The sequence below is a fragment of the Oncorhynchus tshawytscha genome, linkage group LG08, assembly GCF_018296145.1.
Source record: "Oncorhynchus tshawytscha isolate Ot180627B linkage group LG08, Otsh_v2.0, whole genome shotgun sequence".
NCBI classification, from domain to species: domain Eukaryota; kingdom Metazoa; phylum Chordata; class Actinopteri; order Salmoniformes; family Salmonidae; genus Oncorhynchus; species Oncorhynchus tshawytscha.
The window spans coordinates 48122433-48149794 of record NC_056436.1 but is presented as its reverse complement, the minus strand read 5'-3'; the positions used below and the strand labels follow the sequence as shown (position 1 = coordinate 48149794).

At 42.0% G+C, this 27362-nt stretch overlaps 1 protein-coding gene across 1 annotated transcript in view; it reads right to left on the bottom strand.

Annotated features, from left to right (window-relative positions):
- The window catches only part of LOC112256388 (protein diaphanous homolog 2), a 629309-nt gene that overhangs the window by 245160 nt on the left and 356787 nt on the right, over positions 1–27362 (bottom strand). The window contains 2 exon segments of the mRNA XM_024429614.2: positions 12778–13017; positions 15060–15161. Coding sequence (XP_024285382.2) covers positions 12778–13017; positions 15060–15161 — 342 coding nt within the window.

Below are 27362 nucleotides of genomic sequence, written 5' to 3'. Positions count from 1 at the left end.
AGAACAGGCTATGGCTTGGGTGGCTGGGGTCCCTGATTAACTTATTGGCCTTCCTGCGACACCTGGTGTTGTTGGTGTCCTGGAGGGGAGGCAGTGTGCACCCAATGGTGCATTCCGCTGAACATACCCCCCTCTGTAGCGCATTGTGGTCGGCGGTAGTGGCATTGCCGTACCAGGCTGTGATGCAGCCCGACAGTATGCTCTTGATGGTGCTCCTGTAAAACATTGTGAGGGCCCTCGGGACAGGCCACATTTCTTCAGAATCCTGAGGTTGAAGAGGCACTGTCGTGCCTTCTTCACCAAAGTGTCTGTGTGGTTTGACCATTTCAGCTCCTCGGAGATGTGTACTAAGAGGAACTTGAAGTTTTTGACCGTCTCCACGATGAGGATGGGGGTGTGCTGGTTCCTCCTGAAGTCCACAATCATCTCATTTGTTTTGCTGATGTTGAGGGAGAGGTTATTTACCTGGCACCACGTCGTCAGAGTGCCTACCTCCTACCTGTAGGCAGTCTTGTCGTTGTTGATGTTCAGGACTACTACTATTGTGCCGTCAGCAAACTTGATGATGGAGTTGGAACTGTGTGAGGGTAAACATGGAGTACAGGAGGGGACTGGGGATGCGTGTTGAGAATTAGTATTGAGGAGGTATTGTTGCCTACCTTCATCACCTGGAGGCAGCCCGTCGGGAAGTTCAGGATCCAGTTGCATAGGAAGGAGTTCTGTCCCAGGGCCGTGAGTTTTGTGGTGAGCTTAGAGGGCACTATGGTATTGAAGGCTGAGCTGAACAGCATCCTGACGTATGCATTCCTTTTGTCCAGGTGGGTGAGAGCAGTGCAATGCACACTGCCCTGTCAGGGTGCTAGGCGAATTGGAGAGTGTTGAATGTGTCGGGGAGGGAGAAGGTGATGTGGTCTTTGACTAGCCTCTCGAAGCACTTCATGATGACGGATGTGAGTGCTATGGCTCTGTAGTCATTGAGTTCCCTTTCTTGGGCACAGGGATGATAGTGAACATCTTTGAAGAAGGTGGTGTTAGCGGCTAGAGCTAGAGCAAGATTGAAAATGCCCGAAAACACAACAGCCAGCTGGTCTGCGCATGGTGTGGCTAGGGATGCCATCTGGGCCAGCTGCCTTGTGAGGGTTAACAAATGTGAAGGACTTACAATTGTCTCGGCCGATCAGATTCGTCATGGTACATGAAGCGTGAGAAAATATATATTTAGCTTTTCCGATAGGACGATGTTTGTGTCCACAACGTGGCTGGCTTTCTTTTAGTGATCTGTGGTCTGCATAGGTCTTATGTGTACTGCTTAACCATGATATTGTCCCCGGTCACCTTGTCATGTTTATAAGCAGCATCTCTCCTTCAGTTCCCCTACAAGGCTGCCATCAATCCACATTATTTGATTTGGGTAGGTTTTATAGGTTGTGTCATGTATAACAGTGTCTTATAGATGAATCATTGCTTATTTCATTGTGATGATCCAACACAGCAATTTGAGATAATTCATCTATCGTAATTCATTTTCTGTATCAGTATCTAAACAAATCTCTCAAATACTCACTACAATGCATTGAGTATATCCACATTTTAGAAAGGGGTCACGGTCTAGGACATACTCTCTTTCCAATTCGGCCACCATACCTCATGGTTCCACCCTCCAGATAATCATATAGATCTGGTTCAAATTACTGAGGCATACTTGTCAGCAGCTATGTAAGCTCTGTGAGTAATCATATTCTACAATTGACTGATCTAATTTGCCTGATGTTATGAGGTTCCATTGCGTGTCAAGGCACCTTTTCAGGAATAACTACCGCACACACAAAATAAAACACGCGCACACACACACACACACACACACACACACACACACACACACACGCTTCCGACAACCCAAACCCCTGTTCTCCTCTGCAAGCTTTAGGGGGTTCGTACAGGGATAACTTACACAGAGCAGTTACTTTTAAATGAGACATTGAGACAATAACTTCACACCGTGTGGTGAAATGATACAGTGCCCTGCAAAAGAAATCATCCGCCTTAGCTTTTTATCTATTTTGTTGCATTACAACCTGTAATTTAAAAGTATTTGTATTTGGATTCCATGTAATGGACATACACAAAATAGTCCAAATTGATGAAGTGAGATAAATAAAAAAGTACTTGTTTAAAAAAAAATATATATATTTTTTTTAAATGGTGCTTGCATATGTATTCACCCCCTTTGCTATGAAGCCCCTAAATAAGATCTAGTGCAACCAATTACCTTCTAAGTTTCACATGATCTGTCAAATGATCTCAGTATATATACACCTGTTCTGAAAGGCCACAGAGTCTGTAACACCACCAAGCAAGCGGGACCATGAAGACCAAGGAGCTCTCCAAACAGGTCAGGGACAAAGTTGTGGAGAAGTAAAGATCAGGGTTGGGTTATAAAAAAATATATGAAACTTTGAACATACCACGGAGCACCATAAAACAATTAATAAAAAATTGAAAGAATATGGCAACACAACAAACCTGCCAAGAGAGGGCCACCAACCAAAACTCACAGAACAGGCAAGGAGGGCATGAATCAGAGAGGCAAAAAAGAGACCAAAGATAACCCTGAAGGAGCTGCCAAGCTCCACAGCGGAGATAGGAGCCATACACTCCACAGAGCTGGGCTTGACGGAAGAGTGGCCAGAAAAAAAACAATTTCTTAAAGAAAAAAATAAGCAAACACATTTGGTGTTCGCCAAAAGGCATGTTGGAGACTCCCCAACCATATGGAAGAAGGTACTCTGGTCAGATGACACAAAAATGTAGCTTTTTGGCCATCAAGGAAAACACTGGTCAGAATGGAAGGAATGATGGATGGTGCTAAATAGAGGGACATTCTTGAGGGAAACCTGTTTCAGTCTTCGAGAGATTTGAGACTGGGACAGAGGTTCACCTTCCAGCAGGACAATGACCCTAAGCATTCTGCAAAAGCAAAACTCAAGTGGTTTAAGAGGGAACATGTAAATGTCTTGGAATGGCCTAGTCAAAGCCCAGACCTCAATCCAATTGAGAATATGTGATATGACTTAAAGATTGCTGTACACCAGCATAACCCTGGAGCAGTCTTGCCTTGAAGAATGGACACAAATCGCAGTGGCTAGATGTGCCAAGCTTACAGAGACATACCCAAAGAGACTTGCAGCTGTAATTACTGTAGAAGGTGGCTCTACAAACTATTGACTTGGGGGGATAGTTATTCACGCTCAATAAAACATATTTTGCATCTACAAAGTGGTAGGTATGTTGAGTAAATCAAATGATACAAACCCACAAAAAAATGTATTTTAAGTCAAAGTTGTAAGGCAACAAAATAGGAAACATGCCAAGGGGGGTGAATACTTTCACAAGCCACTCTATGTTAAAACAGAGTAAAGTCTAGAGACACGGCTTAGATGACCATGACATGTCTGCTGGCAACATGAAGACCTAATGAAGCCAAAGTTCTAAAGTTTATTTTAACTTCCAACTACTTCCAGGTACGCAGGTTCTGGAGAGTAATTTTCAGTAGACTAGTAGACTAGACACCATGGTGAAATTAGTCCTGCAATTAGGAATAGAAGAGGCAGCATCACAATTAGTTAAATTCCTTCTGATTCATGACAATGTACTGTATTTACGTTAATTGCACCATACAAACCAGATGGGCCAAATTTAAGTCTTCATTATATTACCCACATTCTATGTGAGGAAAGTTTGTTTAACATGGGATATGGTATATCGCTTTGAGTTAACATTACACCAAGTCCCTAACTAGTTAGTACACTCCCATGTACTCACTCTATCACACTTAACATTCCAAGTCGTGAGCCAAGATATTGGCTGCCTGTATGATAATGACAATCCATCGAGATGTTAAAGGGAAATATATAAATAAAGGAACAATTAAGTAATACAATACAAAAAGTGGCAATGGGAATATAGATCCTTCACGCCAACAGAAGGATTGTCAAACCCTGATTACTCAATTTAACTTTCACCAAAGGAGTTCTACAACCTGGCTCTCTTCAATAAATTATTATTGGAAAGATCTTTGCTCACATGTAATCTGTGAATTTCAGTTTGAGCAGCTAAGGTAAGTGTGTAAGTGCACATATGTTCTCATGTATGCAAGTGTGTGTGTGTGTGTGTGTGTGTGTGTGTGTGTGTGTGTGTGTGTGTGTCAGTGGCAGCGATTGGGTGAAGGCTCGGGGAATCATGGCAGTGGGGCTGAGTGGCCTTTGTTAATTTTTGGAGTGTGGACTCCAGCTACAGACGGTGGTAGTAATCTCAGACATCAACACACTGCCTAAGCCAGGTTTTTGGGGGGAGAGAGACAAGAGATAATCACTGAGGCCCCAGGTAACACCCCTGGCTATGGCCAGGTTATTAGAGGTGGAGAGGGGGAGGTGGGATAGTGCATATTGAACAGTGGATGTTGTCCAATAACAATATATTTTTAAATTAACAATATATTTTCTCCAAAAACCAAATTGGAATGATGTTTAAAATAGCTTTTGCTGTGAGAAACATCTGTCCATCAAAACTATTGTTATAAATTATAGGGACATCTTCTGTCAGGGCTCTGTCTAAGTATGTGAATTGTTAAAGGAACACAATGGTAGGTAAAATACTTTTGTTATTCAGGATTTACTTTTGCTATTCAGGATTCTAAAAGTAACATAATCTGGTATAAGGAGAGAGGGCAGATTGTAATGAATGCATATCATTCTTCAATCCTTAACAATTCTGAGATGAGAATGTATAAAACATCACAGGAGGAAGTACTAGTTGGATCTCAACACATTATTGTTGTCATTGTACTGGTAAGCAACAGAAGGCAAAATATGAGTTTTTGAATCAACACTTTTCTACAATAAAAACAAAATCAGCATTTTTATTTCCATTCAGTGCCCTTAATAAACCCTTGATGATAAAATACAGAGGAATCTCCTCATAATTAAACCATAGTGATACAACAGCCGTGGTTGTTCAGAGAGCAGCCTCCCACTAACTCCTCTCCACACAGTCTGCAGCCCATATATTAAGATGAATGATGTATATGCTGGGTCCCCAAAGGGTGAGAGAACAACCCAGCTTTAATGAACTTAATGTCTAATTTAAAGCCCTTTTCTTGCGTACGGCTTTGAAAGCTGCTCCGACCGAGCGGTAAAGGCTTCTCCCCGCGCGGTTTCACTTTATTTGAAGTTGCTGTAATCTGTGTGTGCATTCCTCCGAGTCTACCTTTCCTGAGAGATGTCAAATCTCTTCCACAGAACTTATTTTTTTGTGAGAAGTCGATGACAAGAAGCCAAGGAGCCAAGAATCCAAAGCAGTTCAGGCTAAAGTTTTATCCTTTTTTCTCTCTATTTTATTCTCCTCATTCTTTATCTCAATAAGATTAAAGTTAACTGAAGCTTTAAACAGCCTGGATGCCCTTAGTGTCCCAAGCAAGAAGATGCCCAGGGTCGGGAAGCAACATAACTTCAATAGATTAAAATGCCAATACTTCAAGGACTGAAGATAGAACTCTGCTTACATTCCTCCACCGATCAAACACACATGAAGAAAGGTCCTCTCCATTGATATGACTTCTATGAAAACACAGAGAACTGGGCGATCATTTCGTTGTGAAAGGCAGGTTATGATATAATAGCCGTGGCCATTAATGTTACTCATGGTATTACCTTAGGAAGCTTCCAGATGTTTTACAAGATGTCATTTTCGATGTTCCTTTTTTTCAAGTACACACGTAAGATGTAGGACTGGGGACGTGACCTTTCAATTTAAAGTCAAACATTCAAATGACTTCTCAAAGCGATAGCCTGTTCTGTTTAACTTAAGCTGTGGTCAACCATTTAAAGTAATTATATGCCTGGATAATTTTCTTTAACCTCAGTAAGTCAGTGATAAAACAGAAACACTGTTCAATGATTATGAGTAATTACACCAGCTGTTCCTAACTTCAGGGTTAACTTGTTTCAATAACAAAACAAAATGAGTGTGTCCATTGTCTCACGACTTCCTTTTGAAGACTAGGTGGATTCTCCATCTTCTGATGATGAAATCCCTGTTGCGTGTAACTGATGCCCTGCTATCTGAAAAATGAGAGGAATACACACAATCCCTCCATTCATCAAGCAAATAATGAATGTTGTGAGGAAGAAAAAAGTGCCTAGTAAAGTGCATTCAGGGCACAAAAATGCCTTGCATTAACCTTCTCCTCACCCTATACTCAGCTGACTCATATAACCAACTTTCATCACTGCCCCTTGTAAAAACTGAAGCCAATATCGAGGCATTGGCTCCAGCATAGGCCCCTGGGGGACTTAGTGTCTGTGTCCCTCTGGCCTTGGCAGGGACAGAAGGGATGGTCTGGGGGGGGGGGGTGACAGGGTCAGCTCTTGCACTTCACCTGAACAACCTCCCTGATGAGCCCATTAGATAGCTGGGAGGCCATTTAGTTGATTGACCCTAGTTGAGAATGTGGACATTTTCTTCCCTGGCCATCAATAATATGCCAGTCAGCCTCCTGGGGTTAGTCCGATCTCTACACACCAGACACTTCACTCTGATTCAGCCCCGGGCTGCAGGGAGACCAAAGTGAGGTTGGAGCTGCGTACCAATTCGCACCATATTACCTATTTAGTGCACTATGTTTGACCAGGGCCCATAATGCTTTGATCAAAAGTAGTGCACTAAAGTAGGAAATAGTATTTCATTTGAGACGTATAATGGGTTTTCAACAGTAACAGTCATATGTATTGAATCATGCCACTCTTTATGAGTTAATGACTACGCTAGTTGTATTATTAGTACATGCTATAATTTATATTACATTTTATTTTGGGGGTGATTTAGAAGCATCTTACTGTCCTCCAAAAATAAATCTAATTAAAGATAGTATTGCGTTTTGTCAGAAGAATGTGACTGAACAAAAATTGTTATGAAACTTGTTTTGTTATTATGGATATGGACCACTTAAAATTGAATTAAAGTTATATACAATGTATTTCAGAAACAAATAGTTTATAATACATTACATTTAACTTGGTACTATGATTATGATGCTCGTCTATACTGGATATGACATTAATTAAAACAAACATTGATTAAATATCACATCTGATAATATATAGAGGGGATCACTTCATAGTGTGTGAAATTGTGTTTCTCTACTTAGGGGCAATTTGGGTAACTTCTGTCTTGCAAAGACACACCATGAAACAGATCAACTGGTGGAGGTTGAAGTTGTCCCTAAACAAATTAAATCAAATCAAAGCGTATTGGTTGCTTACAAATATTTGCAGATGTTATCGCTGGTGGAGTAAAATGCTTGTGTTTCTAGCTCCAACAGTGCATTAGTATTAACTAGCAATACACAACAACAGGCACATAATCCCCCCCCCCACACACAATTTTTTAAAAATAAGCTGGTAGCGTAGTGGTTAGAGCGTTGGGCCAGTAACAGAAAGGTTGCTAGATCGAATAACCGAGCTGACAAGGTAAAACAATATGTTGTTCTGCCCCTGAACAAGGCAGTTAAACCACTGTTCCTAGGCCATCATTGTAAATAAGAATTTGTTCTTAAATAAAGGTTAAAAAAAAATAAGAAGCAAAAGTACGTAAGTACTAACACCATGGGACCACACAGCCGTCATACCGCTCAGGAAGGAGATGCGTTCTGTCTCCTAGAGAGGAACGTACTTCGGTGGGAAAAGTGCATATCAATCCCAGAACAACAGTGAAGGAGCTTTTTTATTTCACCTTTATTTAACCAGGTATGCAAGTTGAGAACATGTTCTCACTTACAATTGCGACCTGGCAAAGATAAAGCAAAGCAGTTCGACACATACAACAACACAGAGTTACGCATGGAGTAAAACAAACATACAGTCAATAATACACTAGAAAAATAAGTATATATACAATGTGAGCAAGTGAGGTGAGATAAGGGAGGTAAAGGCCATGGTGGCAAAGTAAATACAATATAGCAAGAAAAACACTGGAATGGTAGATTTGCAGTGGAAGAATGTGTAAAGTAGAGATATAAATAATGGGGTGAAAAGGAGCAAAATAAATCAATAAAGACAGTAGGGAAAGAGGTAGTTGTTTGGGCTAAATTATAGATGGGCTTAAAGCTAGTGAGGGAGATAAGTGTTTCCAGTTTCAGAGATTTTTGTAGTTCGTTCCAGTCATTGGCAGCAGAGTACTGGAAGGAGAGGCGGCCAAAGGAAGAATTGGTTTTGGGGGTGACCAGAGAGATATACCTGCTGGACTCCGTGCTACAGGTGGGTGCTGCTATGTTGACCAGCGAGCTGAGGTAAGGGGGGACTTTACCTAGCAGGGTCTTGTAGATGACCTGGAGCCAGTGGGTTTGGCGACGAGTATGAAGCGAGTGCCAGCCAACGAGAGCATACAGGTCGCAGTGGTGGGAAGTATATGGGGCTTTGGTGACAAAACGGATGGCACTGTGATAGACTGCATCCAATTTATTGAGTAGGGTATTGGAGGCTATTTTGTAAATGACATCGCCAAAGTCGAGGATTGGTAGGATGGTCAGTTTTACAAAGGTATAGTTCAGATTTTATTTATTTCATGTACATTTTGACTTCATACATAGTATATGTACAGTGGGGCAAACAAGTATTTAGTCAGCCACCAATTGTGCAAGTTCTCCCACTTAAAAAGATGAGAGAGGCCTGTAATTTTCATCATAGGTACACTTCAACTATGACAGACAAAATTAGATTTGAAAAAATCCAGAAAATCACATTGTAGGATTTTTTATGAATTTATTTGCAAATTATGGTGGAAAATACGTATTTGGTCACCTACAAACAAGCAAGATTTCTGGCTCTCACAGACCTGTAACTTCTTTTTTAAGGGGCTGAGCACGTGACACACTGGGCACGTGACAGACGTGACAGTCTGGAGACGCTGTGGAGAACGTTCTGCTGCCTGCAACATCCTCCAGCATGACCGGTTTGGCGGTGCGTCAGTCATGGTGTGGTGTGGCATTTTTTTGGGGGGCCGCACAGCCCTCCATGTGCTCGCCAGAGGTAGCCTGACTGCCATTAGGTACCGAGATGAGATCCTCAGACCCCTTGTGAGACCATATGCTGGTGCGGTTGGCCCTGGGTTCCTCCTAATGCAAGACAATGCTAGACCTCATGTGGCTGGAGTGTGTCAGCAGTTCCTGCAAGAGGAAGGCATTGATGCTATGGACTGGCCCGCCCGTTCCCCAGACCTGAATCCAAATTGAGCACATCTGGGACATCATGTCTCGCTCCATCCACCAACACCACAGACTGTCCAGGAGTTGGCGGATGCTTTAGTCCAGGTCTGGGAGGAGATCCCTCAGGAGACCATCCGCCACCTCATCAGGAGCATGCTCAGGTGTTGTAGCGACATCATACAGGCACGTGGAGGCCACACACACTACTGAGCCTCATTTTGACTTGTTTTAAGGACATTACATCAAAGTTGGATCAGCCTGTAGTGTGGTATTCCACTTTAATTTTGAGTGTGACTCCAAATCCAGACCTCCATGGGTTGATAAACTTGATTTCCATTGATCATTTTTGTGTGATTTTGTTGTCAGCACATTCAACTATGTAAAGAAAAATAGTATTTACTAAGAATATTTCATTCATTCAGATCTAGGATGTGTTATTTAGTGTTCCCTTTATTTTTTTGAGCAGTGTATATTCTGGACTTCTTTTGATTTTTTGGGGGGGCGGGGTGAATGACACACACACATACACACTCAGTGGCCACTTTATTACATATACATATCTAGTAGTGGGTCGTACCCCCCTTTGCTTCCAACAGACTGAATTATTCGGTGCATGAAAATGTAGCACAATGGGTATCAATCGACCTTAACGTGCATCAGGAAAACATTCCCCACACTATTACACCACCGCCACCTGCCTGTATCGTTGACATCAGGCATGATGGGGCCAAGGACTCATGCTGCTTACGCCAAATCCTGTCTTTGCAACCAGCATGAAGCAACAGGAACCTGGATTTGTTGGATCAATCAAGGTTTTTTCACTCCACAATTGTCCACTGGAGCCGCTTCTTAGTATTTTTAGCTGATAGGAGTGGAACCTGATGTGGTCGTCTACTGCAATAGCTCATCTGTGGCAATCACCTAGTAGTTGTGCATTCCGAGATGACGTTCTGCATGCCACTGTTGTACTGCGCCGTTATTTGCCTGTTTGTGACCCGCCTATTAGCTTTCACAATTCTCATTTGACCTCTCAACAATGAGCTGTTTTTATCCAAAGGATTGCCACTGATTGGATGTTTTTTGTTTGTCGCAACATTCTGTCTATACCCTAGACCAGTGGTTAGACTTCTGAGTCAAAATGCAAGCCGAGATCGTCCGTTGAGATATAAAATGTAAAATGTAAGCTTTAGGCAACATTAACCAATTAAAAACAATTCTGTAGCAATGAGGTTTGTGCAGTAGGCTATTATGTGACCAATGCATATTGGCTGCGCTTGAATTGCCCCGTGAATTAGCATGTTTACATGCACAGTAATAATTAGATATTAAACTGATTATGGCAAAAGGCAGAGTATGGCTTTATTCATTTAATCACCTTACTCTGCTTATCTTAATCGGAGTAAGTGTCATACCCTGATCTATTTCACTTGTCTTGTGCTTTTCTCCACCACCACCACCAGGTGTCTCCCATTTGTCCCCATTATCTCCTGTGTACTTATACCCACATTTTCTGTTTGTCTGTTATCAGTTCGTCTTGTCCCGTCAATTCTTACCAGCATTTTTTTTCGAGGAATTGTCTACATTGAATCCGAGGTTACACGAATTCACAGAGGTCTGCCGTCTCGCCTTCTCCGAAGCCAATGCAACTTGGCAAAGCTAGATTGTCTCCTGCCGAATGGTAACATAGACTGAAAACCAAGAGCTGTCTGCATTGTGGGACTACAGGTCATTACATTTCTACCTGTCCTGTAAAAATATCCGGCTCATCAGGAGGTATGAGTATGCAGGTGGGCATTACGGAGAATGTCGAGTCTCCCCTTACTCGTACTCCTCTCCACGCCATCCTGCTGTGAGGTGTCCGGTCCAAATCTCTATGGGTACTCATTGACTCTCGGGCCGACAATAATTTTATGGACGCTACCCTGGTGTCTGAGCTGGGAATCCCCACTCGACCCCTCTCCATTCCCATGGATGTCAGAGCGCTGGATGGGCGTTCAATTGGCAGAGTAAACCACTACATGGTTCCTATCAACCTGCGAGTGTCATGCAACCACAGCGAATCGATCCAGTTTCTACTTATCGAATCCCCTCAGATACCCATTGCGTTGGGGCTCCAGAGACACAATCCCCTTGTTGATTGGACTGTGGGTTCGATCAAGGGATTAGAGCCTGCCACGGGACATCTTCCTGCAGGCTTAAGGAAAAAGCCCCAGACATCTCCACCGTTCCCGCGGTGTACCAGTACCTTCGGGAGGTTTTCAGCAAGCCCATGCCTCCTCGCTACCTCCACATCGGCCATATGACTGCGCCATCGACCTTCTCCCAGGCTACACTGCATCGGGGGGTGGCTTTATTCCCTGTCGGGTCCGAAGTCCAAGGCGATGGAGACGTACAGTACCAAGAGTGTGCAAAGCTGTAATCAAGGCAAAGGGTGGCTACTTTGAAGAATCTCAAATATAAAATATATTTTGATTGTTTAACAACTTTTTGGTTACTACATGATTCCATGTGTGTAATTTCATAGTTTTGACGTCTTCACTATTATTCTACAAATGGTGAAGATAGTAAAAATAAAGAAAACCCTTGAATGAGTAGGTGTGTCCAGTCTGGGACTGTGCATTGAGGACTCCCTGGCTCCAGGGGGTATCCATACCACTGCCTACCCCGCCGGCACAGGGTTCTTCTTGTGGAGAAGAAGCACAAAACCATGTGCCTGTGTGTTGACTACCGGGGCCTGAATGACATCACGGTTAAAATCCGTTACCCGCTTCCACTCATCGCCTCGGCTTTCGAGCCTCTCCAGCGGTCTACCATCCTCTCCAAGTTTACCATCCAACGCTTACCATCTGGTACGACATGTTGAACCGGTTCGTGTTCGTCTACCTTGATGACATCCTCATTTTATCCCCGCTCAGCTCAAGAACATGTAATGCATCTCCAACAAGTCCTCCAGCGTCCTCTGGAGAACCAGCTGTTCATCAAAAAAAAAGAGAATTCCATCGCTCCACCATCTCCTTACTTGGATACATCATAGCTGCAGGCAACATACAGATGGATCCTGGAAAGGTGAGAGCGGTGGTGGATTTGGAGCAACCCATCCAGAGTGCAGCTGCAATGCTTCCTTTGGTTCACCAATTTCTATCACCGGTTCATCTGGGGTTACAGCCACCATCCTAATTCATCTGGTCCCGGCAGTTCGTGGTGGAGGTCGATGCATCGGATGCTGGAGTGGGGTCTGGGGACAGGACACTGATAGCACATCAACCCCAAGACAGTTGCCAAGAGTCAATGGATCTCATGGTGCAACCAAATGCTTTCTGCAAATAGTTTCTCCCATTACTCCACTCAAAACAAACCCCTGCTATGGCACCGAATCCACTGACAAGAAAGTGTCTGATGCTGGTATGATCTCTACTATATAATTAAACTGGGGACAGTTGAAGTGAGTGAGAGAGAGAGAGACACAAGTAAACCTGAAAGGGGAGAGGTCAAACTCATGCAGTCCTTGCAGTACCAACCTTGCAGAGGAAGCTGATGTTGAAGCCGAAGGTCTGGGCGTTCCGGGAGCCAGCGTTCATGTAGTTGCCCACCAGCAGCACCATCTCCAGCAGATTGCTGAAGCTGTCACTCTTCTTCAGCTCCTCACAGGCGAACGTCACGTTCATGATGTCCGGTCGGATGTTGTTCACCTGCTCCTCGAAGGTCAGCTTGAAGAGGATGCCGTTGAGGCGCGAACGCAGCAGCTTCACAGAGCTCATCTAGAGGAAAACATAACAATATTTTGTTAGGAACAGTTTAGGAAGCCTCCGTATGGTTTATAGAAGCTCTACGCTGTCCTGATGAAGTTATATGCTGTTTAAAGTGTGGCCAACGTGACCATGTAGAGCTCTACAGCAAATGTATGGAAAATATACTTACTGTGAAATATTACATTGTCTCCGGGTAAGTCAAATGCGTTCAGCTTTTTGTCAAGATTCACTAATTGAAATGTATCTTGTCTGGCTTTCTAGACTAGACAGAAGTCCCTTCATGAACTATGGCATGAATCACACCTGATAATATTAATAAGTAGTGATGGGCCACTGAACAATATCTAGGCCCAAGCAAGACCAGATAGCTGCACTCTGAAAAAAGATAAATAATCAGTCATGAAACAGATTTGCCGGTAAATAATATAACTCCAATCAATATGTTTTATTCCCTGCCTGTAGGGCTTGAAATGTGTTTTAAAAAATGAGGACAAACTGTCTGAAATATAGCAAGTGGAGGAGTCGAGGCAGCAGTTGAGAGATTTCCTCGCATTCTTCGCCAACATGCCACAGATTGCCGTATAATCTGACGCTATGAGGCAGACACGGTCCTGATGTTTCATTCCAGCTATTCATGTTCATGAGCATGTTGTCGATCAAACGGAAGCCATTATGCCCCCCCGCCCCCAATCCACCTCCCCCACCCTTGATTTCATTTCTCGGTATAAGAAGGAAATCACAATAAAAGATGGGTGACAGCTCTTGCAGGAGTGGAGGCTGAAAGTGACTTATTTCCCTCATGAGCTCCTGTGTGTCGTGGCGGTGTTGATGAGGTAGCTTCACAAGCAGGAGCGGTATATTACCACGGCATCTCTATGCTATATCACACAGGGGAATTGTCACACCTTGCGTCATAACATCCTCAAAGAGTCACAGGTACAGACACAACACCCCAAAAAGTCAATTGTACTGAATGAGTGCAAATTGAGTTGCATGTCTACCTTTACCACAATGCAACGTTATCATGTTATTCTTAACACATCAGGTTGACTGAGAACACTCACATCAATGACCTAAAAGAGTATAAAGAACCTGAAGATACAGGTAACTGCTAAAATAAAGGAAACACCAACATAAAGTGTCTTAAAATAATGGACAAAATAATGGCATGCCCAGAATTTTTATTCATGACCCTAAGAATGATGGATTGTTAATTGCTTAATTACCTCAGGAACCACACCTGTGTGGAAGCAACGACAATCAAATTTGGATCCCTCATTAACTCAAGTGTTTCCACTATGTTGGCAGTTACCTGTATAAAGATATAGCTAAACATACAAAGTCCTCTGTAACCTACTTTGATACTGAGCTCTGGATAAATCAATGTGGTATAAAAATGTAAATGTTAACTTTATAGATGTATGACTGTAGAAAGTGTAAAAAAACAACAACATTAAGCTAAAGTATAACCTCAAAATCAGCTGCACCTAGCACTTGAGGCAACTATACTAAATTACCTATGGTGGCTTGGAATGCATCATTGAGATGTCCTGACTTCACAACGAAGTAGAGTGCACTAACTTTATTACAGAGAACCCAAAGCCTGAGGCTATGATTATATCACTGGGAAATATTGAAGGTTTCAGACATACTATGGAATTTGTTGACACCTGGAATGACAGTGTCATTTTAACAGCTACTATATTTCACACTTTATTATTGATCAAAATCACAGCTTTTCTCAGTCAAAGAGCAGACTGCCATATTTGACCTGTCATAAAAAAAGATCTTTATATTTCCACTCTTTTAATTTTACATTACAGTGTCTCTTTAAATATTGAATAGGTCTGAGCCTGAAGAAAGTCTCAAGGCTGTATGGCTGTATTTTCTATATCCCCAAATGTTTTTCTCAAAAAGGGGTGTGTGTGTTTGTGTGTGTGTGTGTGTGTGTGTGTGCATGTGTATGTGTCAGTGTCGGTGTGTGTGAAGCAGCATCTTCTCCCTGAGGGGCTTTAGCTAGGTGCTATGGTGTAATACGTAAGCCTACTCACCACAATGCCAAACTGCTCTGGCTCGCACAGTTCCTCATACTCGCTCTTAAGTTCTGCCAATGCACTCAGCTCCTTCTGCTCCGGTAGGTTCTTTATCAGGTTCTGCAAACACACACAGATACATATATATATATATGTATATACTGGCTATATCTGAAACTCTCTTAGATAATTCATTTGATGATGCAGTGGTAGCAATACATGCTTACAACATATACAGAAGAGTTAGGAATGCCAATTGGGGATATGTTCGTCCCACCTGGACAAAAGGAACACCAATTTTAGAATGTAACTCAATGACTACAGCTCAGTGTTCAACATGGTCCAAGCACACCAAGACAGTCGTGAAGAGGCCACGACAAAACCTATTCCCCCTCAGGAGACTGAACATATTTGGCATGGGTCCTCAGATCCTCAAAAGGTTCTACAGCTGCACCATCGAGAGCACTGGTTGCATCACTGCCTGGAATGGCAAATGCTCGGCCTCCGACCGAAAGGCACTACAGAGGTCAGTACGTACGGCCCATTACATCACTGGGGCCAAGCTTCCTGTCATCCAGGACCTCTATGCCAGGTGGTGTCAGAGAAAGGCCCTACAAACGGTCAAAGTCTCCAGCCACCCTAGTCATAGACTGTTCTCATCGCTACCATATGGCAAGGCTTCCAAATTATATTCTACCCCCAAGCCATAAGACTCCTGAACATCTAATCAAATGGCTACCCAGACTGTTTGCACCCCCCTCCCCGTTTTACACTGCTGCGACTCTCTGTTATTATCTATGCACAGTCACTTTAATAACTCTACCTACATGTACATATTACATACCTCGACTAACCGGTCAAATGCCCCCGCACATTGACTCTGTACCGGTACCCCCTGTATATAGCCTTGCTATTTTCATTTTACTGCTGCTCTTTAATTATGTGTTACTTTTATTTTTTATTCTTGTTTTTTTAAGGTATTTAATTTTTTAAAAACTGTATTGTTGGTTAGGGCTTGTAAGTAAGCATTTCACTGTATTCGGTGCATGTGACAAATAACACTTGATTTGTATACAGTACCAGTCAAAAGTTTGGACACACCTACTCATTCAAGGGTTTTTCTTTATGTTTTACAGTGAAGACATCAAACTATGAAACAACACATCATGTACATAATCATGTAGTAACCAAAAAAGTTTGAAACAAATCATAATACTTTATATTTGAGATTCTTCAAAGTAGGCACCCTTTGCCTTGATGACAGCTTTGCACACTCTTGGCATTCTCTCAACCAGCTTCATGAGGTAGTCACCTGGAATGCATTTCAATTAACAGGGGTGCCTTCTTAAAACATAATTTGTGAAATGTATTTCCTACTTTGAGCCAATCAGTTGTGTTGTGACAAGGTAGGGATGGTATAGAGAACATAGCCCTATTTGGTGAAATACTTTGGCACGTCCATATTATGGCAAGAAAAGCTCAAATAAGCAAAGATAAATGACAATCCATCATTACTTTAAGACATGAAGGTCAGTCAATCCGGAAAATTTCAAAAACTTTGAAAGTTTCTACAAGTGCAGTTGGAAAAACCACCAAGCACTATGATGAAACTGGCTCTCACGAGGACCGCAACAGGAAAGGAAGAACCAAAGTTACCTCTGCTGCAAAGGATAAGTTCATTAAAGTTACCAGCCTCAGAAATTGAAGCCCAAATTAATTATTCACAGAGTTCAAGTGACAGACACATCTCAACATCAACTGTTCAGAGGAGACTGTGTGAATCAGGCCTTCATGGTCGAATTGCTGCAAAGAAACCACTACTAAAAGACACCAATAAGAAGAAGATACTTGATTGCGCCAAGAAACACGGGCAATGTACATTAGACCAGTGGAAAAATGTCCTTTGGTCTGGTGTCCAAATTTGAGATTTTTGGTTCCAACCACCGTGTCTTTGTGAGATGCAGAGTAGGTGAATGGATGGTCTCCACATGTGAAGCATTTCGGAGGAGGTGTTATGGTGTGGGGGTGCTTTGCTGGTGACACTGTTGTCGTTAAATCATCATTAAATATGAAGACTTATTTTATCATCTGGGGCAGCAGGGTAGCCTAGTGGTTAGAGCATTGGACTAGTAACTGAAAGGTTGCAAGTTCAAATCCCCAAGCTGACAAGGTACAAAATCTGTCGTTCTGCCCCTGAAGGCAGTTAACCCACTGTTCCTAGGCCGTCATTGAAAATAAGAATTTGTTCTTAACTGACTTGCCTAGTAAAATAAGGGTAAAAAAAAAAATATTATCTGTGTAATTATTATTACGTGATTTAACGAATCATGTAAACTTTAATTTACTAGGAAGTCAGAGCATCACAGGAAAATGTTTATAGAGTCTCTATTTCCCGAATAGACTCTTCAGATATTTTCATATCTTATCGAGTACAATCTTGTATTAATGTATCATTATTACTAACTCAACAGGTCTAATTACTGAGCATCACAAACCCTTGGATATCTGCACGAATCCTAGCCTAAATAATGATGTAAAGCAAGTAGGCACTGAGTTTGAAGGTAGGCCTTGAAATACATCCACAGGTACACCTCCAATTGACTCAAATTATGTCAATTAGCCAGAAGCTTCTAAAGCCATGACATCCTTTTCTGAAACTTTCCAAGCTGTTTAAAGCCACAGTCAACATAGTGTATGTAAACATCTGACCCACTGGTATTGTGATACAGTGAATTATAAGTGAAATAATCTGTTTGTAAACAATTGTTGGAAAAATTACTACACAAAGTAGCTGTCCTAACCGACTTGCCAAAACTATAGTTTGTGAAATTTGTGGAGTGATTGAAAAACGAGATTTAATGACTCCAACCTAAGTGTATGTAAACTTCCAACTTCAACTGTATGTCTGTCCCGCATGAGATCACCAAATGAAACACACTTGTCATGATTGTCCCTTAAGTGTCCATGGACCACTCCAACATTCTCAAAAAATATAAATATGGTTTAATTATTCAAACATTTGATGTCCAAGCTTTTTTCTGTGTTCCACAGTTTACATTCCAGCTCGAAACACTACAGAGCAGCCAACTTCCCGCTCTCCCTCTCTACTAGAGAGAGCACGCTGTAACCTGATCCTTCAGATCGTCACAGGAGAGTCATGACACTGTCGATGATTTACTTAGAATTCAAGGCACACTTAACCAGCATGGCTACCACAGCATTCTGCAGCGATATGCCATCCCATCTGGTTTGCACTTAGTGCGACTATCATTTGTTTTTCAACAAGACAATGACCCAAAACACACCTCCAGGCCGTGTAAGGGCTATTTGACCAAGAAGGAGAGTGATGGAGTGCTGCATCAGATGACCTGGCCCCCACAGTCACCTGACCTCAACCCAGTTGAGATAGTTTGGGATGATTTGGACAGCAGGGTGAAGGAAAAACAGCCAACAAGTGCTCAGCATATGTGGGAACTCCTTCAAGACAGTTGGAAAAAAACATTCCTCATGAAGCTGGTTGAAAGAATGCCAAGAGTGTGCAAAACTGTCATCAAGGTAAAGAAAGGGTGGCTACTTTGAAGAAGCTAAAATATAACATATATTTTGATTTGTTTAACACTTTTTTGGTTACTACATGTTTCCATATGTGTCATTTAATAGTTGTGATGTCTTCACTATTATAGAAGTAGAAAATAGTAAAAAAAAATAAAGAAAAACCCTTGAATGAGTAGGTGTGTCCAAACGTTTGACTGGTACTATATATTCAGAGTCATATTCATGTAAAGCTTAGAGAAGAACTCATGTCAAATGCTGTGGAAGTAATATGGCTACAGGTTCACCTGCCACACCCAAAACATATTATTGTGGGAACGTGATATATGCCACAGAGTGATAACAGTTAGTGTCTAGATAATAGGGATGGGGACAGTTATTTGAATATTCTAATATCCAAACAGACACAGTATTTGATTTCTTGTGAGAGTATTATTATTAAAATAGGCACATTTTAAAGAAAAGGCTTTGTCTAACATTGTATTATCTATGTTACATTGCTACATACAAGGATATACCATGACATTGTACAATTTTATATGAGTGCACCCCAAAACAAAACGTACCGGTAGCCTACACACTTTTCACGTGTGTAGCTTGTTATTGTCGGTCAATCAAAGCAGCTGTCACGTTCTGTCCATCGTTCGTATGTGTTTTCCTTGTTTTAGTGTTGGTCAGGACGTGAGCTGGGTGGGCATTCTATGTTGTGTGTCTGGTTTGTCTGGTTTGTCTGGTTTGTCTATTTCTATGTTTGGCATGATATGGTTCTCAATCAGAGGCAGGTGTTAGTCATTGTCTCTGATTGGGAACCATATTTAGGTAGCCTGTTTTGTGGTGGGTTTTGTGGGTGATTGTTCCTGTCTCTGTGTTTGCACCAGATAGGACTGTTTAGGTTTTCACTTTTCTTGTTTTGTATAGTCTGTTCATGTATAGTCGTCTTTATTAAAAACATGAATAACCACCACGCTGCATTTTGGTCCGCCTCTCTTTCACCAGAAAACCCTTACAGCAGCACTACCATCAGAGGATCCATGTGTAGCAAGTGAAATGGAAGATGTCTAATTAATGCAAAATGGAATTACAATTACATATTTAAGTTGGCTAAATTAGAAGAATAATACCCTGACTACACCGCTCGAGTCGCGTGCGCCAACATTGCAAAATAGATTCCGAAGTGTATGCTATTCAATTATTGCACCCACACTGCTCGTGCGGGTCAACGAGCGTCTGCGTTGCCAATGGCTAAAATAGAAGTCATTCCTATTTCTGACGCAGATCGCTCTGCAAGTCCTGCCTCTCACATCTCTTCATTGGTTTATAGAAGCAGGTACCCACGTGCCATCTCATTTGTTATACCCACGTGGGTGATTGAAAGACGAACTGTGTTGCCGGTTGTCGTGGTAGTACTATGATTGTTTAGATGCCAATCACCATATAAGTTCAAAGATGAAAAAGCCTGGAAGGAGGAGAAATGACTAGAAATGATTTGGTTGACCATTTTATGTGTGGATTAATTGTCAGAGTAGATTACCTTGTGCATTTAAGGTAAAATAACAACCTAATGTTTATTTCCCAGGCAAAATTAGCTAGCAACAGCAAGCTAGCTAAATAGGACAAATTAGTTAGCAAGTGCTAACTAGCCACAAATGTTTAATGCTTTTGACCTGTCCCCAAATGAATGTCATTGGTTCAGAGTTTGTTTTGATATTTGAATCTGTGTGTCGTGATTGCGTTTGGTGTAGGGGGACAAAATAAATGTATGCACAATGTCGCACGTGCGCAGCTGGTTAGGGTTCCGTGTTAGACTACAATGATCAACCAACAGGTAGTCTGTTGTTGAATATGAATGGAGTTGTAGACAAGGATGTGGGGAGTGCAGAAAAATAGCCTTAATTAGCCTTGCTAGCTTACTAACTCATCAAAAAAAGAAATGTCCCTTTTTCACGGCACGACTTTCAAAGATAATTCATAAAAATCGAAATAACTTCACAGATCTTCATTGTAAAGGGTTTGAACACTGTTTCCCATGCTTGTTCAATGAACCATAAACAAATAATGAACATGCACCTGTGGAACGGTCGTTAAGACACTAACAGATAACAGACGGTAGGCAATTAACAATTTCACAATTATGAAAACTTAGGACACTAAGGAGGCGATTCTACTGACTCTGAAAAACACCAAAAGAAAGATGCCCAGGGTCCCAGCTCATCTGCGTGAACGTGCCTTAGACATGCTGCAAGGAGGCATGAGGACTGCAGATGTGGCCAGGGCAATAAATTGCAATGTCCATACTGGGGGACGCCTAAGACAGCGCTACAGGGAGACAGGACGGACAGCTTTTCGTCCTCACAGTGGCAGACCATAACAGCACCTGCACATGATTGGTACATCCGGAATTCACACCTGCGGGACAGGTACAGGATGGCAACAACAACAGCCCGAGTTACACCAGGAACGCACAATCCCTCCATCAGTGCTGACTGTCCGCAATAAGCTGGGAGAGGCTGGACTGAGGGCTTGTAGGTCCTCACCAGACATCCCCGGCAACAGCATCGCCTATGGGCACAAACCCACCGTCGCTGGAAGTGACAGGACTGGCTAAAAGTACTGTTCACTGACGAGTCACGGTTTTGTGTCACCAGGGGTGATGGTCGGATTCGCGTTTATCGTCAAAGGAATGAGCGCTACACCGAGGCCTGTACTCTGGAGCGGGATTGATTTGGAGGTGGAGGGTCCGTCATGGTCTGGGGCGGTATCATCAGCATCATCGGACTGAGCTTGTTGTCATTGCAGGCAATCTCGATGTGCGTTACAGGGAATATGTCCTCATCCCTCATGTGGTACCCTTCCTGCAGGCTCGTCCTGACATGACCCACCAGCATTTTTTTAGTATGTTGGCTATTTAGAATTGTATAATAGTAGCCAAGTCAGTTGAATTAGAGCGAGTCAACTGAAAACTATATTGAAGAGAGAATCACCAGATATCCTAGTTTAAATCTACACGCTTTTTGACTCCCTTCACTCTTCTCAACTTACCCTAGGTTTAAGAGGGTACACTACACTACTAGACCACGTGTGTTGTGGTTTTCACTACGAGCTACAGGGGTGTAAGGGGCTACTAGGCAAACGCTTTGCCATTGCAGAGCGAGGAGTCAATTATGTATTATTTGAGTACCATAAATTACTACTTTTTTTGTCACTTCACATGAAAAACAGTGGTACACCATCATAATACATTGTAAACAACTACCATGCTTTCATGATTCACTACATACTGCTCGTACAAAACCATGATATTTGTTTCATTGTACAACCATGCCTAATTTTTGTAAAATGGTAACTATATATATAAAACTATAAAAATATAATGTATTTTTTGTCAATACCATGGCAGGAGTAGTAGTACAATTAAAAAACAACCATAGTACTATCATGTTTTCTGGTCATTACTATGGCAGGAAAATAGCATGGTATTGCAACAGTACCATGATATTTTCTGCCATGGTAGTGACCAAAAAAACATGACTGTACCACGGCATTTCTTTCTTTCATTGTACTACCATGGTATATTTTTGTAAGGGTCTCTCTCTCCCTCCTGTCAGGCACAACAGACCCTGCTCCTCTAACACCCCTCCCCCACATGTCTGTACTGAAACAACAAGCAGCACACTGCCTCTTGTGAGTCTCGCAAGCGAGTCCCCATTTAAGTTGAAAACCCTTTTTTCATTCTTTAAAACATGTATTTTGACTATCCAAATATCCAGAAGAATAAATATAGAGATATTATTTGAACAGTGAAATCATTTCAAATGCCCATCCCTAGTGGAGAGGTAGGAGGATGGATAGGAACAGGTCAGGTTGGTGCTCTCACTGCTGGATGCATCTACCTCAGTGAGAAGGACTTAAGTAAGAGCTCCGGTGAAACACAGTTCAAACACTTAAGTGTTTACTTGGAATTCATGCCTATTTACCATTCATAAATAAGATTAAATAAGATTAACCTGGTATCGGTAGTTTTGAAATTGAATTTGACTTTCAGAAAGCCAAAGTCGAACTTTACAATTATCATACAGGTCCAAAAAGTGAGGAAGATGAGTAGGAGGAGGGAGAAAACCTTAATTTCCCTTAAATGTTAATTGTGCATGGAAAGGTCAGTTCAGTAAATTAAATGAAGCACAGCGGGGGAAAAAACGTTATTATTCTCGGGAAGAGGAGGATGAGAAAGAGGAGGAGGAGAGGTGCCCTTTCCCTGATCTTCTGGTGTCTTCCTCCCTCATTAGCTCCCCTAATTTAGAAAGCAGGAGCAGGCTGGACCTTGGTCACATGATCAGGCTAGACCAGGACAGACAGAGACATGCACACGCACACATGCACACACACATAGGTGCACACACACACGTACAAAGACGCACACACAGACACATAGGCACACCCACCTACACACAGACACACATTGACCACTGTCCTGGACTGGAACAGCCATGAGCCATCACACAGTACATGGGCCAGAGTCTACTGTCCACTAATGACGACAGCTCTCCCCTTCCCCTGGGGAGTCACCAGTCGAGAAACCAACAAGTTGGAAAGAAATACTGTGGTGATTGTCAGTTCCAGTGTGGGCTGCAACAGTTCTATGAAACGTGTGTTCCTTCTATATTAGCCACTGAATGTTTTCCCAATTAGAGCTAACAAGTGTGTGCCAGTTATGTAGCCTCATTATATTTCAATAATGAACGCTATTAATCATAGTGAACACCAATTAAGAACCATCGCATAGAATGGGATGTGGGAGATGACGTTCCATAACATCTGAGTACAGTGTACTAACGGCTACGGTGTACAAATGATGGGGCTTCCAAATGGATCTATGGACCCTGGCCAAAAGCAGTGCACTCTATAGGGAATAGGGTGCCATTTGGGACTCAGCCTTAATTTCCACCCCAAAAAGAGACAGCTATTCACTCTTGACCTTTCAGGCAGGAAACCCAGATTGATTGATTACTCACTCCACTAAGTTCTACTGTTCTCCATGGAGAAGCTGCTGATAATTGCTTATTAGCCATTATGGAAGTAAATTATTGTCTTTTACAAAAATGACATAATTAATAGAAAATCATTAGAAAAACATAAATGGATAACACTTGCAGTGAAAAATTAAGTAAATGTACGCTCAAAGTCGGTCACAGTTTATGACACACTTGTGTGCAAAACACATTTGAATATTAATAACCCTGTTAGTTTGAAAGTGCAAACCAGGAAAGAACCTCCAGAAATATTGCAACCCAATTCAGAAGAATATTACTGTAACTTTTCTTGGCTTGTGTAGCAGAAACATTATAATTTATTTTCTTGTAGATTCAAACTGCCACTCGACTATTGTCTTCCCATGGCAAATTAAATAACTGGTTTGGAGCTCTTTGCCGGTTTTGAGGGCACATGTCCACAATCCCCCGTGAACTACGTGAAAAGGCGGGCCGAACAGGCCCCCATTAACATCGATGGGGCTGTAGTTGAGTGGGTCGAGAGTTTTAAGATCCTTGGTGTCCACATCACTCAACAACCTATCGTGGTCCACACACACCAAGGCAGTTGTGAAGAGGGCACGACAAAACCTTTTCCCTCTCAGGAGACTGAAAATATTTGGCATGGGTATCCAGATCCTCAAAAAGTTATACAGCTGCACCATCGAGAGCATCCTTACCGATTGCATCACCTTCTCGTATGTTAACTGCTCAGCATCTGACCATAAGGCGCTACAGAGGGTAGTGTGTACGGCCTAGTACATAACTGTGGACAAGCTTCCTGACATCCGGGCGGGGTCATAGGAAAGCCCATAAAATAGCCAGAGACTCCAGTCACCCAGGTCATAGACTGTTTTCTCTGCTACCGGTACCGGAGCACCAAGCGGTACCGGAGCACCAAGTCTATGGCCAAAAGGCTCCTAAACAGCTTCTACCCCCAAGCCATAAGACTGCAGAACAATTAATAAAATGGACACCGGACTAATTACATTGACCCCCCCCCCAATTGTTTGTACACTGCTGCTACTCACTGTTTGTTATCTATGCATAGTTACATCAACCCTACCTACATGTACAAATTGCCTCAACTAACTTGTACCCCAGCATCACTGATTCGGTACCGGTACCCCTTGTATATAGCCTCATTATTGTTATTTTATTGTGTTACTTTTATATTACTTTTTACTTTTGTTTATTTGGTCTATATTTTCTTAAGTCTTCTTGAATTGCACTGTTGGTTAAGGGCTTGTCAGTAAGCATTTCACGGTAAGGTCCACGCTTGTTGTATTTGGCGCATGTGACAAATAAAGTTTGATTTGAATTGTGCAACAAAGATCCATCGTAAGGAGGGATTACGCCAGCGGAAGTTTCTTTCTATGTCCTCTTCATATCTCTTCCGAGTGTGAGGAATATGACCCTGGCAGTTGGGTTGAACAACAAAGACCTCCTGAACAACATATCTTTGATTCAGGAGTAAATGCAACTACACAACAGCGAACCCATTCAGCCTTGGCAATCATCATCACTAATGCTCCCAGAATCCGATTATTGGGGTTGTTTTCCTCTGCGGCAGCAAGTTGAGAAGAGACAATTAGAGTGTATTGTGGCCTCGTCTGCGACCGCTTCCACTGGTGTCTCCAAGACTTCAGTCTGTGCTGCTCAGTTTGGTGAAGAGTTTGAGATGGAGATGGAATTTTTCAGTGTGATTATTATTTAATTTGTCTGTCATCTAGTTAATTATCAGCAGTCCCCATATGATTAGGCCAGACTCCTCATGTCAGACCTCCAGACAGACACATACAGCATCTGGGGGAGATTATTGGAGGGCTGCTACAGTTACCAGATGTTCATTTGGTGTCCTGGAGACTAATGACGTCCAGATAGATCAACAGATAGTGTAACTATTTGTATTGACCAATGGCCACAGATTGTGCAGGGAAATTGTCATTCTGTTGATTAGGAATAGTATAAAATATTGTATGAGACAGGACCAACTATCAAGAAACTGGTTCCCTGCATTGATACTCCAATTAAAGTACATATATAAGTGATATTGCGGAATACAATTTTAATATGATGACATGTCTTGTTTCAGTCATCTATCAGGTATTTCATGAGACTGTATAAAGCGTACAGTTGGACTTTGACACAGTGCTCATTCTAATAGCAGGTTGTTTTCTGATTGGAAGTGTATGTACACAAACAGGTTACGTGGACCAATTACTCTCCCGTTTCCTTTCCATGGCAGAAATCTACTTTTCCTGTGATTCTTTCTTCCAGACAGGGAATATTCCCAACAGTGAAGTCGGGGAGAAGATCAACAAATCTAAATTTATAGTCACAGGGACAACACAATCAACAAAAATGTTATCCAAGCATTAAACTATTTATTAAAGTCAAAGGACTCAAACAACAGGACGAGTCAGGGGGAAACTCTTTGTTTTCCTCTCTAAACACCTCGCGGGAAACCGACACAGAAACATTTGAGATTTTTCACATCCCATTCAAAGACAGCAAGTTGCGGTTTTCAATGTGTTTGACAGATGCAATTTTATCGTTTTAATTTATTTGTGTCAGAGCATGGTGTTTTTTTTTCCCTGTGATGAAGTGTAACGTCGGACTGACGTCTTCCCGCTGTGGCACCGCAGCAGGTCTCCAAAGGCCTCTGTTTGAGTTCGATACCGAAGAGCAGTCAAACAAGTGCCCTTCTAAAGAGGTCTCCACATCCATTTTCATTTCAATCATGACAGTTTCATCAAGGGTATTTCTTTTTTCAAACTGAGTTTCTGAGTTCCAACTCTTGGAAGGTGGAAACGTGAAAGTTTGATGCAGTTTTAGGGGATTGAATTGCAGGCAACTCTCAAAACAGATAATGGAAGAAGATGAGGCTCCTTGCTTAGCGAGTACCACCATACCTGGTGCAAACTTGGGACCTCTGCCTCACGAACACACGTGACCATCCTCCCTCAGGCGTCTTAGACGATCATGCCACCTCAAAAGCTATCTAATGAGGCGACGTAAGCGGGAAACTTAATGCTGAGAAGTAAGTTTCACACATCCCCATGTGCTACATCTACACGGTATGCAAATGAGTGAATGCCAAAACGTGTAAAGAATGACTAAGACCAATGACTAAGACCTTTTTGCTTGGTATGCTTGAATACACCAGAAATTGACAACAACAAAAAAGTATATAACTTATATATATTATATATTTACATTTTTAAACCAGGAGGCATGTCATGACATATTTAGTATGCCTATTTCAAACAGAGTAACTTCAGATGCCTTTCATGTCAAATCCCAATAAACAATTTTAATGACAGACTCTTTATCCCCTTAGTGAGGAATTAACTGAGTGTGTAGAAATGTGTCCTCATTCCGCTTCTTTGGGTCTGTCTCCTGACTAAATAATAAAACACTTAATATTAATAAGGGTGCGCTTTCTCCTCAATCAACACTAATAAAGTACACAAATTAGTGGAAACAGGTGGCAGAAAGCCCAGGGCCATGGATTCAGATAAAAATATATTTCAGCAATCAGCTATTTCTAGAGTTGATTTTGTCAGTCTGCCAAATTGTCAATCCAAAGTTAACATAAAAACCAACAGAAGGCATACATTTGTGTTATTATTTCCTTTACAGGCAGAGATTTTGACAAGTTTGTAGACTAAACTGTTTGGATGTGGCTAATCTAGATCACTCAGACATAACCCAAACAGGATATTTACTCCAAACCAAACTA